At 44.4% G+C, this 16,585-nt stretch overlaps 1 protein-coding gene across 1 annotated transcript in view; it reads right to left on the bottom strand.

Annotated features, from left to right (window-relative positions):
• Positions 1 to 573: 573 nt before the first annotated feature.
• LOC119442378 (cytochrome P450 1A1-like) overlaps positions 574 to 16,585 on the bottom strand; it is a 32,586-nt gene continuing 16,574 nt past the window's right edge. The window contains 8 exon segments of the mRNA XM_049662103.1: positions 574 to 3,204; positions 4,603 to 4,734; positions 7,371 to 7,397; positions 7,400 to 7,474; positions 8,196 to 8,321; positions 11,187 to 11,395; positions 14,441 to 14,596; positions 15,905 to 15,998. Of these exon segments, the coding sequence (XP_049518060.1) occupies positions 2,846 to 3,204; positions 4,603 to 4,734; positions 7,371 to 7,397; positions 7,400 to 7,474; positions 8,196 to 8,321; positions 11,187 to 11,395; positions 14,441 to 14,596; positions 15,905 to 15,998 (1,178 nt within the window). The 3' untranslated portion in view covers positions 574 to 2,845.

Below are 16,585 nucleotides of genomic sequence, written 5' to 3' on the forward strand. Positions count from 1 at the left end.
GTCTAGCCATTCCAATGCATCTCGTACTCGCATGTCTGACAAGCTTCTGCCTATATAAATACTAAAAAAGAAAAGAAGAACCTAAAGGACGTGCACAGTGGAATGGCAAAAAATGAATCTCAGTATTGACGAGGCAAGTAGAACGAAGGCGACGCCAGCTCGATGATTCAAGCAGTGCGTGGCCTTGCGCTGCCGAGAACAGAAAGTCCAGCGTCGACCATTTTGCAGCATGCTTTCTTCGCATTCTGCCCATACTCCTCTCCTCGTGGAGGGTAGCCAAATGAATAGAGTCTAGCTGACCTCCCTACATTTTCTTCTTCACTTCCCCTTCTCTCTTTTCTAGGCGTTCAAGTTCTGTTCGTTTCTTTTTTGAATGCACCAAGCCATTGTGACACTGGCTCTTCAGCAGGACTGGCTCTTCCTCAAACTGTCAGCACGGCTCAGGTAAGATCAAGAAAATAAATAGACACCGTGGAAATAAGATCGCACATTGATCTGACAGGAAGGCCCGAAAAGTGCACAGTCTGACAGGAAGGCCCGAAAAGAGCACATGCTATTATAGCCGGACAACTAACGGAAAACACGCGACCACACGAATTTCATATAAGAATGTTCGATTCGCCATTGATACCAACGTATACCTGTTCTTACTCAACTGTTGGAAGTCACGTACGACTAGACGCAATCCCAGAATGCGAGGCATGCTTATCAATCTCTATTTTCTTATTAGGCCTCTAGTTTGTCACGTAACGAATGCTATTTTTGTTTTCTTTAGCATCCAGTTCACTCATCAAACGAAGAGAAGTGTCGCACGTTTGTTGAAGTGGCCACTGCACTCCTGTTACTGATCTATAGTTTAGCATTAGGGCACCGTCGGTGCCCATTTGAAAGCGCTGGAAATTAGGGAAGCGTCGCCAACGAAGCGCTGCTTCCATCCGCCTTGCCCCCTTTCCCTCCCCTTTCGGCGGACACAAGTAAGCAAGAGGAAAGTTGAGCCGTGCAGCACGATGGAGTGCGTTATATTCACTTCCGCAATGAGATATGTGTTCACTAATTTATTCAGTGCGCTTCCTGAAGTGTTCATATATAAGCGACACGAATGATGTCTACAAGTCACGTGCAAGCCGTTTATTGTGCATATATATAACAGGGAAGTTGATTGAATTACTTACACAGTATAGGGTGATCACAGATATCCGGTTCCTGTTGTTGTTGCCCCTTTAACCACGACACCAGCAACGACAACTACGAGCACACACACGAATGCTTGAGAAGTTCTGTGATAATTAAAGCATAAATATAAAAAAGAAGGTTTTCTAAAATTTCGAACTAAAATTTGGTCTACTTGGTTTATTAGATTTATTGCAGTATCTTAGGCGCCAAGCAGAACGCGAGAAGATGACGACTGACAACAGCGCTATTCGCAACTGAAATAATGAAAACTATACACACACAAACATCTCCAAGCAACCCTCACCCATGTTACGCTTGCGAAAAAAGACAAGCAGTGAATAAGGCGCAGACAGTAAGGCAAATCACATGTCTTCCAACAGGTGTACAGTCAAACCCGGATATATCGAACCCGCATATAACGAATTATTGTCTATAGCGAACATCAGTAAAATTCCCTTGAAAAATTTTGTACACAATTTTATTTTATGTATCGAATTACCTATATATCGAACTTTTTGTGATCCCGTTCAGATTCGATATATCCGGGTTCAACTGTATTTCCTTAACGGACAGTGCACTTGAAGAAAAGCTAGCCGACACAATAATGTTAGTTCTTGAAGATATGGTATGCTTCGTCAACTTTCTCAGTATGCTCCTATTGTGTCTTATTGTGGTTCTTATTGGGTTCTGCTTAATGCATAAGGCACCACGATTGTTCTATAAAAGTTCGTTCATCCAGCACTCTTTTGCTGGTGACGACTTCAGGGTGGCGACGTGGACTATTTGATCAGTAATATTGAATTAGGATCAAGTGTAGCGCAAGAACAGATCGTGGATACAACAAGAAATGACAGTTACAAAGCACTTACTTTCAACAACGAAATTTTATTCCGCGACAAACTGTACTCATGCCCTAGTCATGTGTGTCACAAACCACGTTAAAGTTAATCGTTTAAGCAAATTAGAGCACGTGCGGATGCCCCGATTAGTGTTTGTCATACGAAATGTATATCACGAAGGCTCGTGGTCGTTTGCGGGCTTTTTAAGTTTTCAGAACGTTATAACGCGACAGTGTTAAGGGCCCCGTGTCGCAGAAAATCCGGCGTCGGTGTCGGCGTGAGCGCCGGCGTCGTTGGCGGAAATAATCATGCCGAACCACATCATCCTGAACTACCCCGACAGGGCAGACCCTTCAAGGCGTTCGTGAACGAAAATTGAATTCCTCCAAGTAAAATTCGTTCGAAAAATGGTAAAGTACGACTTAACCCCAACCTACAGACATGATAGCGTCGGATTGTAATTTGAACATACAAGAAAAAAGCCTAATAAGCAGCCAGGGATCTTTGAATGCTATCGCGTTCCACTCTTAAAGGCGAAGCTTAAGCGTCCTTCAAAATTTTCTTTGATTTTCGGTATTCAATATGGTCGCCTAAAATGTGTGTTCACCTGTAGCTGGTGTCGCACATGGCTCGGCTACAACTACAGCTGGTGAGAAATTAAAAATGTCGTTGTGTGTCTAATAAAGAGATGTGTGTCCATCCTTCCTTCTTCTTGGTGTGTCCATGTCACGGTGCTGCACTACACTTCATCCTGATTCAACAAGACGACCGCAAATTATCGCCGAGCACCTCAGATACATGCAGGTATACACCCCTCTTCGACACGAAAACGTTCAGCGACACTTGGTGAGAACGACGTTTTGGCGACCCGCAACGAGGAAGAAACTGTGTCCCATCGCCGCCACTTCTTGTCCGATCGCGCCGTCGGGCGCTGCGACGCTGAGCCGCTGCATGAGTCTCACGAGCACGTACAACATGTCCGCCTGCGCCAACTTTTCTCCGGGACACGTTCGAGGTCCGAGGCCGAAGCTGAGGAGAGGCGGCAGGCGGTCCTTGGAGGCGAGCTTTCCTGTGACTGGATCCAAGAACCGCTCCGGCCTGAACACGTCGGGGTCCGCCCAGAGCTTGGGATCGTGGTTGACGTTGTATATGTTGTACATCAGTCTGGTGTCTTTGGGAATTGGGACACCGGCTGAAAAAAAAAAAAAGAGTGCCTGCTCTTGTAGTACACATGGCACAGTGCGCGTTTCGTTTTCTGACGTTACCATTATACCAGAAAGGATGTATCGTGACAGGTCGTGCAATGGGTCTTTCTTTACTGTTTGTTATCCGCCACACTGCATCACTCGGCTTCACATTCGCAGAGCAGCGGAGTGAGATACTGTAATAGCTGAACACTTCATCTATTCCCAGTCTTGCCACTTGTGAGAGCTGTGAAACAATCACCAAAATAAAAGAACAAAACTGGAAAAAACGTTAGGCAGAATTTAAAATAACATTAATTTAGGATTAAAAAAAGTCGCAGTTTCGCCCGAAAGGCAAAGCATTGATTGCGATAGCAAACTAGTGGACAGATATACGAAGTAAGGATAGTAGTTTTATCGGCCGTATAGACTTGCAAACATAGGCAAACCAACAAAATTAACCAGCATGGTGTCACGTGCGCACAAGCAAATATGAACGCATCTACTCGATGACCGCGGAAACTCGCTGTTAAAACGCTGTCAAGCGCGGCAGCAGCATCGAGCGAACTGCCCTTCGTCCTGCCACTCGCATCAACGAGAACTAAGCCGCGAAAACACAGCGCAGGAAGGAAGGACTCTGCCCCCGCCGTAGATGGCTTTCAAGATACAGCCGCCCGGGCGGGAGCGCGCGGCGTAGTACGCGGCATCCCCCCTCATTACTCTCCCCACGGCGTCTTGCTGCCCGGCGGGCGCGTGCGCTCGCTCGGGTGGCGCAGAGTAAAACGTCCCCCCCCCCCCCCCCTCCCCTTTCCGCTCCTTACCCTGCCTCCGGAGCGTTGCACGCGACTGGAAGACGGCGCGCTTCCTTCCCGCTTCGTTCGCTTGCGTGCAGGCATGGAGGAAGGAAAACACTAATAGTTAGTCCACTATAACTAGGAGGGAGCGTCACGTGACAAACTTGAAGCCTAGTCATAAAACCACGATATGATTATGCCATGATATGATCGTGCCAAAACCACGATATGATTATGAGGAACGCTGTAGTGGAGGACTCCGGTATAATTTTCAACACCTCGGGTTCTTTAACGTGCACCCGATGCACGGTACACAGGTGTTTTTGCCTTTCGCCCACATCGAAATGCGGCAGCCACGGCTGGGATTTGATTCCGTGCCCTCGGGCTTAGAAGCGCAACACCAAAGCCACTACGCCACCATGACGGGCTAGGAAGGGGAAAAAAGCAACGGATATACCTTTGTCTTGCATTATACTTTAAATTGACGGTTGACGATGGCGATTTTTAGCGGACAACATGCAAGCTTTCACTTGCTTTGAAGTTCAATTGGGGTGGTTTCTGTTCACCATGCAAACAAAAGCAGATTGCACAGCAACATTCTTTTTGCCTTACCGATCTCCGTGTTATGTGACGTTTTATGCGGAAGGCCAAAAGGTGCGATTGGATAAAAACGAAGCGTCTCCATGATGCAGGCCACAGTGTACGGTAGCCTTTCTCTGTCCTTCATTGTTGGCGGTGACTGACCTGCAAATAAAACAAAGAAATTTTGTTGCCGCGCAAGTGTGCCAACTCGATATATTTGCTATATTTAGTTGCACGCACGCGTGCGCTTTGCCCGGGCAGAGATATAGGGGGCAAGGAACGCGCATGCGCTTAATGCAGAGTGCTGGTATAGCATTTTCTGGACCCGCTGCGGTTGCTCAGTCAGCTAAGGCGTTGCGCTGCTGAGCACGAGATGGCGGAATCGAATCCCGGCCGCGGAGGCCGCATTTGGATGGAGGCGAAATGCAAAAACGCCCGCGTACTTGCGTTGTAGTGCAGGTTAAAGAACCTCAGGTGGTCAAAATTAACCCGGAGCCTTCCACTACGGCGTGCCTCATAATCAGAACTGGTTTTGGCACGTAAAAACCCCAGAAAGAAGAAGCATTTTCTGAGGCACTCCACTACAGCCTTCGACATGGTGTGGAATACTGTAAACCAGCACCAACTTTTGTATACAGCATGCTTCTATAGAGGCATGCCTCAGAATTTTAATAGTTGCGTGGTCGGGTTCACAATGTACTTCGTGTGGACTAAGCGTACGTATAACAACGTAGTCCTGACAGGAAAAGCGGCAGGAGAAGATGGAAGAACAGTCGAATTGGTCAAAGATGGAGGAGGCATTGTGCTTGAAAAGCTTGCGGCCCTTTATACGCAATGCCTCACGACTTCAAGTGTACCAAAGAACTGGAAAAATGCCAGCATTATACTAATCGATAAGAAGGGAGACCTTAAAGAATTGAAGAATTATAGACCCATTAGCTTGCTTTCAGTATTGTAGAAAATATTTACCAAGATAATTTCCAATAGAATGAGGGCAACACTTCACTTCAGTCAACCAAGAGAACAGGCTGGCTTCAGGAAGGGATATTCTAGGATGGGTCACATCCATGTCGTCAATCAGGTAATTGAGAAATCTGCGGAGTACAATAAACCTCTATATATGGCTTTCATAGATTATGAAAAGGCATTTGATTCAGTAGAGATACCAGCAGTCATAGAGGCATTGCTTAATCAAGGAGTACAGGAGGCATACGTGAATATCTTGGCAAATATCCACAAAGATTCCACAGCTACCTTGGTTCTCCACAAGAAAAGTAGAAAGTTGCCTATCAAGAAAGGGGTCCGGCAAGGAGACACAATCTCTACAATGCTATCCACTGCATGCTTAGAAGAAGTATTCGACAAGGAAGGCTTAGGAGTGAGGATCAACGGCGAATATCTCAACAACCTTCGGTTTTCAGATGACATTGTCTTGTTCAGCAACAATGTGGACGAATTACAATAAATGACTGAGGACCTTAACCGAGAAAGTATAAGAGTAGGGTTGAAGATTAACATGCAGAAGACAAAGATAATGTTCAGCAGCTTGGCAATGGAACAAGAATTCAGAATCGCCAGTAAGCTTCTAGAGTCTGTAAAGCAGCACGTTTATCTAGGTCAATTACTCACAGGGGACCCTGATGCAGGCATTTCCAAATCCTGACTGGGAGCTTATCACTGTCGTTGAAAAGAAAAGTGTACAATCATTGCGTTCTACCGGCCATAACATATGGGGCAGAAGCTCGAGAGCAAGTTAAGAACCGCACAAAGAGCGATGGAACGAAAAATCTTAGGACTAACGTTAAGTGACAGGAAGAGAGCGGTGTGGATCAGAGAACAAACGGGGATAGCCGATATTATAGTTGACATTAAGAGGAGAAAATGCAATGCGTAGGATGGATGAACGGTGGACCATTAGAGTTAGAGAATGGATACCAAGAGAAGGGAAGCGCAGTCGAGGAAGGCAGAAAACTAGGTGAGGTGATGAAGTTAGGAGATTTGCAAGCGCAAGTTGGAATCAGCTAGCGCAAGACAGGGGTAACTGGAGATCGCAGGGAGAGGCCTTCGACCTGCAGTGGACATAAAAATAGGCTGATGATGATGATGATGATGATGATGATGACGACGACGATAGCAACGAGCGTAGCCTATAGGCTTAGACACCAATATCAGAAGTATATAGATGCCGGCAAGTGCCCAAACAATTCTGACGAACCAGCTTTGCGTACGGAGAACTCGGCTTCTGCCTCCTACTCCTCCTCCTCGAAAAACACGTACTTTCAATATTCTACTGTTTGAGACTTCGCGAGAATTGCAGAGGAGGCAATTGCAATCTCATACACCAAACGCTGCGCAGGAACTTCAAGTAGAGCTTGACGCCAATTCAGGTTCGAAAAAGAGGTAAGAAGCAAATGTAATATTCTGATAGAAAGCTGTACGGTTGTTCATGCACACGTGAACTGAAAAGTGGCAGACCTCCTGGAAAGACATGAAGCGTACTACTTCTGGAATGTGAAAAGAAGACGAAGAAGAGAAGGGAGAAGAGGAAGAATAGGGGTGGGCGGAGAATAATATTAAATGGCGGACAACACCCGTCTTACCGAAGTTATGTCTGGTAGTTAGTTATTCTACCCGGACCGCTACAAGACAAACAACAGCCATAAGGAGCGGGTACGCACTCGCATCACGTCGAAGTATGTTCAGCAGGCTGTCTCCTAGCGCCGGCAGGTTGTGAGCGATTGACATGGCATCATATACTGCATAGGCCTATAGTAACTCAGCGGAAACACACAGATTACCTATATTGTCGTCGATTTCTTTCTTTATTTTTCTTGAATGCTTGGATCTCGAGACATTTTGAGAAGTAGCCACTGCAGCTCCCCAATGGATGTGTCAGTTCCAGCTGAAAAGAATCAATAAAAATATTAAGACATGATTCATTTGCTAAATTTAGTACACAAGCAGCAGTTTTTCTGTTAGTTGGGTGGTGCTGACAAACATTTTGCGATAAAATGTCATTCGAAATTTGCTTATCGACGTTAGCGCAATAATCTATAACGAGTCGGGGTGAACTTACACATTGTATGAAACATTGTAGCACGTATATCATGCAGGTAGCGTCAGCGTTCCCTGTACGTCGTTGACGTTGACTTCGTCATGTTTTCATGCCAAATGAAAGACAATGACTATTACTGCATCGCACGAAAGATTTGAAATAAAAGCGTGTAAATAAACAGCAGCCACAGTATTTTACGCACCCTGACGAACTTTGGTGAGTTAGAAAGCGGTTATAACGTAATGTCAATAACGCAGCCACGGAAAAGAGAGAGAGAGAGAGAGAGAGAAAAAAAAAGCATTTTGTTAGATTGAGAATCAGTTTTCAGCGTCTGTCATTACCCTGAAATCCAGAGCCTAGTGTTTGGATAACCAACAAAACACAAGACTATATTTTGCGCTCTTGTTCGGCTTGGTCAATGTGTAGTTTATCTCTGATAATATATTCCCTAATTCTCCTTTCCTAAAAACATTTATATCTATGATTCATACGTTACTAAGCTCACACTTCGAGAAAAGGGCTCCTCTAGCGCAGTCACATCGTTCGATAAGCGGGGTCAGTCTCTCACCTCCGAATATGTCGATCAATATTTGAACCATGTTTCCCTCAGTCAGAAATTCGGCGTCGCTTTTTTCTTGTTCCAGGGCTTCATCCCTTGCAGACAGCATGGCATGGGTGAAGTTAGATATATTTCCTGCAATGTGAGATTACTTGTACTTCGAAGAAGAAGAAGAAGAGGAAGAAAACGTTTATTGATCAAAAGCATTTTGGTGGAATGGTCGGAGCCCCTTTAGTCCAGGGCCCCACTGGCCTTGGCCGCCCGCTTGACCTGTTCTATGAAGGACTGTTGTCCCATCAGGTCTGAGCTGGTTAGCTGTGCCTCCCATTGCTCCAAGTTGTGTTAATAAAAGAAAGCTGTAATTATAGTTTTAAAAGTGCTCGTATAAGATATTGAGTTGTCTAGTCGGAGTTGGGTGCAAAGTCGGTGGTTACAGAATTGCGCAATACCGGCGTGGGTTGCATCAGCTGGTCACGTAAAAAGGGGCGTTATAGCAATGGAAAAGTACTGTCGACTCCGCGTTCATGGTTGGGCACAAAAAAAAAAAAAAAGTACAGGGCCTCCCACCATGTTGAGGCCATTTTGAGCTGACAAGCGCAGTGCATACAATGCGCGCTAACGATCGCGTCTTTTAAATAGTACATCCCTACGCGCCGCGGAATGAGCTTAAATTTCAAACCAAACGCCATTTGCCCTTCTCTTCGCGGGCGCCGTGCTCCCAGCCAGAGAGCCGACGCATATCGCGTAACATCAGTTATTTGTTCGGTGTGTTGCTTCAATAGGCGAATTAAGGTTTAGAGAAATAATAAAAAACACAAACCGAATGTCTGAGTGTTCTTATTTTACTTCGTACCGTAGCAAGAGAGATGTACTTCCTTTTCGTCTGCTTGTCCCCACGTCGCGCAGTCGCTCGCGCTGAGAACGAAACTATGCGATTTTATGCCCTGTTCCCGCGCCAAGATCATGCTCTTTCATCCTCTCGCGCCTGCCTCAGTGCTCGTGATTGTGGCACTGACTTATACCGCTAACCAGATGTTCTCGTGCAGAGCGCGCAAAATCGTCCGGTGCGCGAAACGAGACAAACGCAACAGCTCATGCGCGAGACCGTCACCGGAAGTGCGCCAGTCAGCAGAAACGCAAGAAAGAGTTAAAAAAAAAAAGGCGGGTCCTATGACGTATTCGTCAAGCGATCCTCCGGCTCCGATATGGAAGAACGCAGGGAAGGAATTTCGCCTGCGGAGGCGAAACGGGGCAAGTGAGGAGAGTGTTTCTGTTGGCGGTGACGCTTGCCTCCTGAAATAATGGGTTCGCGGCACTTCAAATATTTCTATCTCTGCTATTAATGAACTAATAAAAAATGTTGTGGTAGAACACTCCTTAGAGGACACGTAACAACTTCCAGCGTGTAACCAAAATTTGCTATATGGCCGGGTGAAGAGCCCTTTAATTCAAACGCGATCAATTCGAAAACGACTCCAATGTACCATTCCGTTTCCAGTTTCACCTGCAGTTGTACCAGTGGCTTAATTAATACTCCAAAACCTACACTTGGAACTTGGAACATGCTTTTAACCGGGTACTGAGAGATTACACGTCACACTTTTATGTAATTAAGTGTAACATGTTTTCAGTGATGTTCTCGTTTCAATTTATGAGCTAATGAAAGGGGCTATAGACACAGAAGGTAAATAAACAAAAAATGAGAAGTGAAAATACGAGAAGAAGGAAAAAAAGAATAAAAGATACGAATAGATGGAAGAATAAGGAGAAGTAGATAAGGAGAAGAGAAGTAGAAAGAGCCCCCCAAGAAACTTCACCAGAGATCACAAACAGACGGATGAGCTTCATACAGAGGTAGAAGAACAGAAATCACCGCCCAAGCACTCCGTACAGATGGTTAACCAGCGAAGCTCAAACGTTCGGCCCCGGTGTTTATCACTGGGTTAATCGCGACGGTACATCAAAGTCTTTCTGAATTATTGGTTGCGCCTTTGTGTTTCTTAATGAGGTTACACACACGTCCGGGTGCGACGGAGAAAACGACATCACTGACGGTGTGTCCGCAGTCGGCTGTTGTCGCATGACCACTTGCGATTCTTCAAAATTAAATTGCTTCGAAATTAAATCTGTCCGTCACGTAAGACAATGAATGGTTCATCATCATCATCCTCCTCATCATCATCATGAGCCTATATTTATGTCCACTGCAGGACTAAGGCCTCTCCGTGCGATCTCCAATTACTCCTGTCTTGTGCTAGCTGATTCCAACTTGTGCCTGCAAATTTGCTAATTTCATCACACCACCTAATTCTCTGCCGTCCTCGACTGCGCTTTCCTTCCATTGACACCCTTTCGGCAACTCTAATAGACCACCGGCCTTAATGAGTTGACTCTCAGCTAATGCTGTTCTTGATAGATGCATACAAGAAGTTTGCAGCATAAACCTGCTAATTTTTTTTTTTTTGCTTCGCAAGTGAGAACTCAGCGGTAGTTCGCCAACGGTATAGTAATTAGCTGGAACAAATTTTGCTGCTGTGCAGGTCGTCAGGCCAGCAGCCAGTACGTCACTGACAAGAAAACCTTAGACAAATCTTCTTTCAGTAACCACATCCTTTAACAGTAGTAACAAACGACTTGTCTAATGAGAACTTAAAGCACTGAAACAAGATCACTGGCCAGAGAGATAGAGAAAAAAAAAACTAAAACTTGATCAATGCCTCTTTCTTTCTTTCAGCATTTCTTTCTTTCTTTTCTTTTTTTTTTTTGTTGAACGCAATGAAAATAAAATAAAGAGATGTAGTCGCCTCAAATGTCCCAATTCAAATGGTGCGGACTAGCTGTGCCACCGAACTGAGTATATATAGTTGATTGCAATTTCTACCTGCAAATTTCCTAACTTCATCACCCCATATAATTTTCTGCCGTCCTCGACTTGTCAGAAATTCTCTGCCGCGTTTGGCAGAAATTTTTAATTAGCCGGCACTCGGCCTTACGTCCTACCTGGTTCATATGTCTTCTTTGCTCCAGCATACAGTCTGTCGACGATGGATCGCATCTCCTTGAACAAGTCTTCGCACTTCTTTTCTCGCGCGCGGTATAAGATGCCCAGCCAGGGAGCTATGTCACTAGGCAGTCCGTTTGGTGCCTCTTCCGTGAAAGTACGGTTGATGTTAATGATGCGAGCAAGGTCGGTGCTCTTGGCGTCGAACCTAAAAGTATAGATCATAAGAAATAGGGTACACAGTTACCGCAATGTTCCTGTGCATAATAACGAAGCCTAGTACTGCCGACTATTATCGAATTTTAGCTGCTTTCGGCGCAACGGTATTCTTAACCGGACTGTAACAACGTATAGGCGAAATTATATATTGTATCTCTATAGCGTGACAAAGTCCGTTCTGTAGCACAGTGCTCAGCACAAATGATGTTGCTACTGCTAGATGAAAGTTGGCATGACGCCTTGCTTGACGGTGCCTTAGTTTTGAGCACATGCACGCGCTATCGTATAGCAGTGAGAGAGAAAAACGGAAGGCAATGCAGCGCGTTCAACCAGACGCACGTTCGGTCTGCTACCCTATCTACGGGAAACGGGGTAAGTATTGTTATGCATAACAGCGATGCCGTGATGATGGCGATTTTGAAAGGCTTCGTTGTCATCCAACCCTTAAGAGGAAGCTTTGTCTCAGGAGCTTCCAACTCAGGAACTTCCAAGTGGATAAATAGTTTCGCTCGGCATTCATTGCACCGAATTGGATGAGGTTTGCCGTATTAAAAAGAAAAGAAAAATAACTGTTACAATCTATGGACTGTAGGGAGCAGATTTTTTTATTAAGGTCAATCTAGTTTTAAACAAAGTTGCAGCAAAATGCGATATATATATATATATATATATATATATATATATATAACCAAGGAATCAAGTTCGCATGTATGCAATGCAGCAAAACATTGATGTCACAGTTCCGTAAACTGAACATATACTGAAACGCCTCAAACGGACAAGATTGCTGTATTATACAGAGATTGGAAATAAGCCTGTAACTTTTCAATAGGACTTTCACAAAACCTTCATAAAAATGTAACAATTTCACGGGAGCCGTAAGCTTACACATACCTAAGTTTGGCTGCTTCAGGGGATCTAAGAGATCTAGGTAAGAAAACTGCGATATCTGTTATTGGTGCAGATTTACGAATGTGCAAAATTTGTCTTTTATGTCTGAAATACTTAGCGTTTTTTGGAATTTTAGCGATTTTTGGCATTAAAAATGACTATGAGATTAAAGGCTAAGATCCGTTTCATACAGTTGATATATTTTAGCTTTCTTTCTTTCAAGTGCAGAAGATTTCATTCTAATCGGCCCGGTGGTTGTCTCACGAGAGCATTTCTGCGTTTTACACGGATTTGAATAGGGGAGTCGGACTCGGCCCCCACCTAAAGCTTTCTCCTAATTGCTAAATTTTAAATTCAAGTATAATACCGCTTGAGCCCCGTCTCACCACCAGACAGCTCAACGAAAAGAAAGTTGCGCCCGTCATCAACGGGGTGAGATCGTCAGCAAACACATCGGAGACATTGATGAATTGAATTTTGTGAGTGCACATTACCAGGGCATGGACACCTTTATCATGCCTGGTAAGAACGCGCACCATAACGTCGGGCATTTTTACGGGATGGCGGAACGTCGGTGTGCGACCGGCCTCCGCTTCTTATTCCTGTCTTTCTATCCTCTCTTACTGTTTTTTACTCGCTTTTCTTTTCTGATTGCCTTCAATTCCAGACATATTTCGCTACACTCTCTTCACCGTCTCCCGTTTCGTTTTTTTTTTTTTTTTTGGTCGTTTGCCTCCGCAGAATTCAGTTATGAAGCTTAAGTTATTTTGATTTTCAATATTATAGATGTATAAAAATAGCAAGGTAGGCTTCGCTACTCAGGCAAGAATAAGAAAAGGAAAAGCAAAAAGAAAGTATCGACAAGCACTATACAAACACGAACACGTGACCACCACATAAGTAGTGTCTTTACGTGCCCCACCACCGAAAGCACACACCAGTACTGAGACGGTCACCTATCCGCCAAAAGTGAAGTATTCCACAAAAGTCCTTTCACGTATTAATATTATATCTACATCCATATGTATGTACAGTTGCGATCAAAAGTTTGGGAGCCAAAGGTGTCGCGATTTAAAATTTTTGTTTCGCAGCCTGGGAATTCCGGCTGAAATTAAGAGCGCACGTGTACGCGCGCGTTTGACCAATACAATGTATTAAACCAATTCCAGGCCGCGGAGCTGCGCTGAATATATTAATTTTTTTTTTTTGCTGCTGCTGCCGTGGTCCCCAAACTTTCGATCTTGACTGTAACAACCTGGTCGCGGAAAGGTCAAAGCGGCCTCAATACGTTAAAAAATAAGCATAATGTAGAAAAGTCAAAACACGTGATGTCCCTCATAGGCAGTCCACGAGATTGTCTTGAGGCTTGTCCGCTTTGATACATAAAAGAAGCGGACAATGAAAATGTACTCCGCTTCCTTGATGTTTCAATTGGTGCTTACCCTGCGATACTTCGTCGGTGCAGATGATGTGCTTCTTAGCTTTAAGACTTGTTCACTGTGTATGTCACATCTGATGGCTGTAATCCTTGTATGTCCGAGAAATGTACGTGAATGTGCGTGCGGCCATGAAAATTTGTATTCACATTCCCTTAAACGGTGTTATCGTCTGCTCTTCGCATTTGTAGCGGGACCAGTTTGTCGGCCATTACGGGTCATCATCGCCTTAGTTCTTTCTTTTGAACTATTCAGGAACAGGTTGTGATATTTAGAAAACCTTTGTACGTTCCGGATGTGTGGAGCGTAAGATGAGGATTCTCAGAAGTGGTTTGACGCTATATAGGAGACGCGTATGCGTGGCACGTTAGCAAACCGAACACATACAGGTTCACCTAAATAGAACCGGTCATATCACAGTTCAGGTAAGGAGACACTACTGCAGACTTTTTTTTTTTTGGGGGGGGGGGGGGGGGGGGGGGGGGATTGTTTTTTCTCTGTTTCCCGATGGCCGGTGACGAGCCTCTTTCAGCAAGACATGAAATATCTGTGGAATCGGCGGAATCATGCGGGGCTCGGCGAGGTTAGTATGGTCCATGACACCATACGTGAGCCTGTTTAAAAGCATGCTTAAAGACGCACTCATGTATTTCATGGTTAACAAAAGGTGATCGTAGACTAACAAGCTGCGTCTCAGAAGTACTTACTTGGCGCTGAAGGCTGATACTGAGAGTACGTTGAAGATGATGAACATGGGAGGATCTCTGGCATCGACTGTCACGGGTTCGTCATCCAATGAGTCAACGTAGGCATCCACAATCTCTGTACATAGCTTCTCCAGGGACTCGCTTACTGCATACTTTCTGATTAAAAACAGGAGGAATAAGCATTAGTGATTTTCTGACTGGAGTAATCTAGAAGATGTTCAAATTCAAACTGAATATTTCAACGCATCGACTGATTGCTTAGCTGACCGAAAGACGCACATGCTCCACATACGCGTCATTCGGTAACTACCCTGACAATATAAAACATACCGTGGATGTCTCGGAAAGATCCGAACGTATTAGCTTTTTACGGTACGTACTGAGGACCTCCACACCACCATGCCCACAATGAATTTTAAACACAACATATACTGCTGGACTTATCGCGAACTGAACTTGACATATGTCTGAGCAACATCCACAGCAGGATGTTGTAAGGACTTTGCTTCCAGATGTGCTTATTTGGGAGTTTCATGCTTGTCCAAGCAAAATTGAGTATAGCCAAAAGCGAAATGGCACACTGCAAAAAAAAAAGACGTTTATTTACGAACTATTTTATTTTAAGCGTTATTATTATTATTATTATTATTATTATTATTATTATTATTATTATTATTATTATTATTATTATTATTATTATTATTATTATTATTACGTTATTGTTATTGGTCGTGGTGTCCAATGCTCACCTTCCACCGACGGTTCTCTTGAAGTAACAAAAGCAGATCTCGAAGGCTGTGCTATTGTGAAGTATGTACACAGGTGGTGCTGCACCTGAAGTAGTTCGTTTGATACCGAACAGCTTTTTAATCGTGGCAAGGAACGAAGACGTAAAATTTCCGAAATTTCATAGCACATGAAAGCGCACAAGTATCAAAACGGAGTCCTACAATATGGGTTCTCACATCCGAGCTGCATAATGCATATGTTAACTCAATTTGTGAATAATGAATTGCCCTCTAATTACAGTGTAAAACAGTAGTTCCTTGGAACACGTCCTGACGTCATCCTAAAATGATCCTATAATTATTTACCTTCTATGTTTTAAGTATCTATTTGGGACGGACAAATGAACCTGATCAGGAGCCTTTTAGGATTAGTGCAGGACATCCTTAGGATGTGCGAATGTCCTGGTGCCGACATCCCAAAGACTTATTGAGGATGCCTTTGCGTTGTCTGGGTGAATTCACAAATAGCAACGCAGTTCACTAACACGTCGCTTTTATTTCATTTTCACTCAGCCGCTCAGTTTGATTTTGCTCCATGTCAAGCACATTTTTTTTTTCGACTAGGCCACCATGTACGCAGGTTCGGTTATCAGAGCTACATGCATAGATAACCTTCGTCAAATCACTAACTACTGAGGGTAACAGCGAAGATTGTGTGCCATAAAAGGCCGCTTACCTGACAGCACTTACAGCTACCTTGCGAAGCACTTTCCATGTGTCGTTGTAGTCTTCAAAGACGATGTCGTGGTCGTCGTGTCTCTGAATATCACCTGCATGCAAGTTTGAACTGACAAAACGCATAGGCCTATCGTTATGGATGCTATGCATTGTCCGTAAACAGTTTTTTATATCTTCTCTTTCTTTTGTCTCTGCACGTGGATGCAAGCAATTATTTCAGGATTTTTTTTTTGTCAGTTCAGAAACACGCATTCGCTATAGCCAAAATCACACCAGTAGCGCAGTCCTCTTTGCTCTTGCGGTTCCATGTTTTGTTACATGACAATTAGCGCGCACACAACTTTTCGGCGAGACTCGTGGCGGTAGCTTAATGGCTATGGCGTTGCGCTGCTGAGATCGAGGTCGTGGGTTCGATCACGCGCGTGGCGGTCACATTCAGGAGCACGTTAAGGAGCACGTGTGCATGCACATTCTTTCGGCCGTGCTGAATATATGCGTGATATGTCCTGTTGGTGTTTTCGGCCTGATGTAACGAACGCAATTACACGTTTGTGTGGCGTCCAACTTCAGTAGTTGTATGGTAGATGCATGTAGGGTGCCCTCACAATATTCACGCCGAAAGTAGTGCCGGTGCTTCTACGACACGCGACCATCTCTTACATGTATTTTATAATAAAAC

Source organism: Dermacentor silvarum, chromosome 2 (genome assembly GCF_013339745.2).
Source record: "Dermacentor silvarum isolate Dsil-2018 chromosome 2, BIME_Dsil_1.4, whole genome shotgun sequence".
NCBI classification, from domain to species: Eukaryota; Metazoa; Arthropoda; class Arachnida; order Ixodida; family Ixodidae; genus Dermacentor; species Dermacentor silvarum.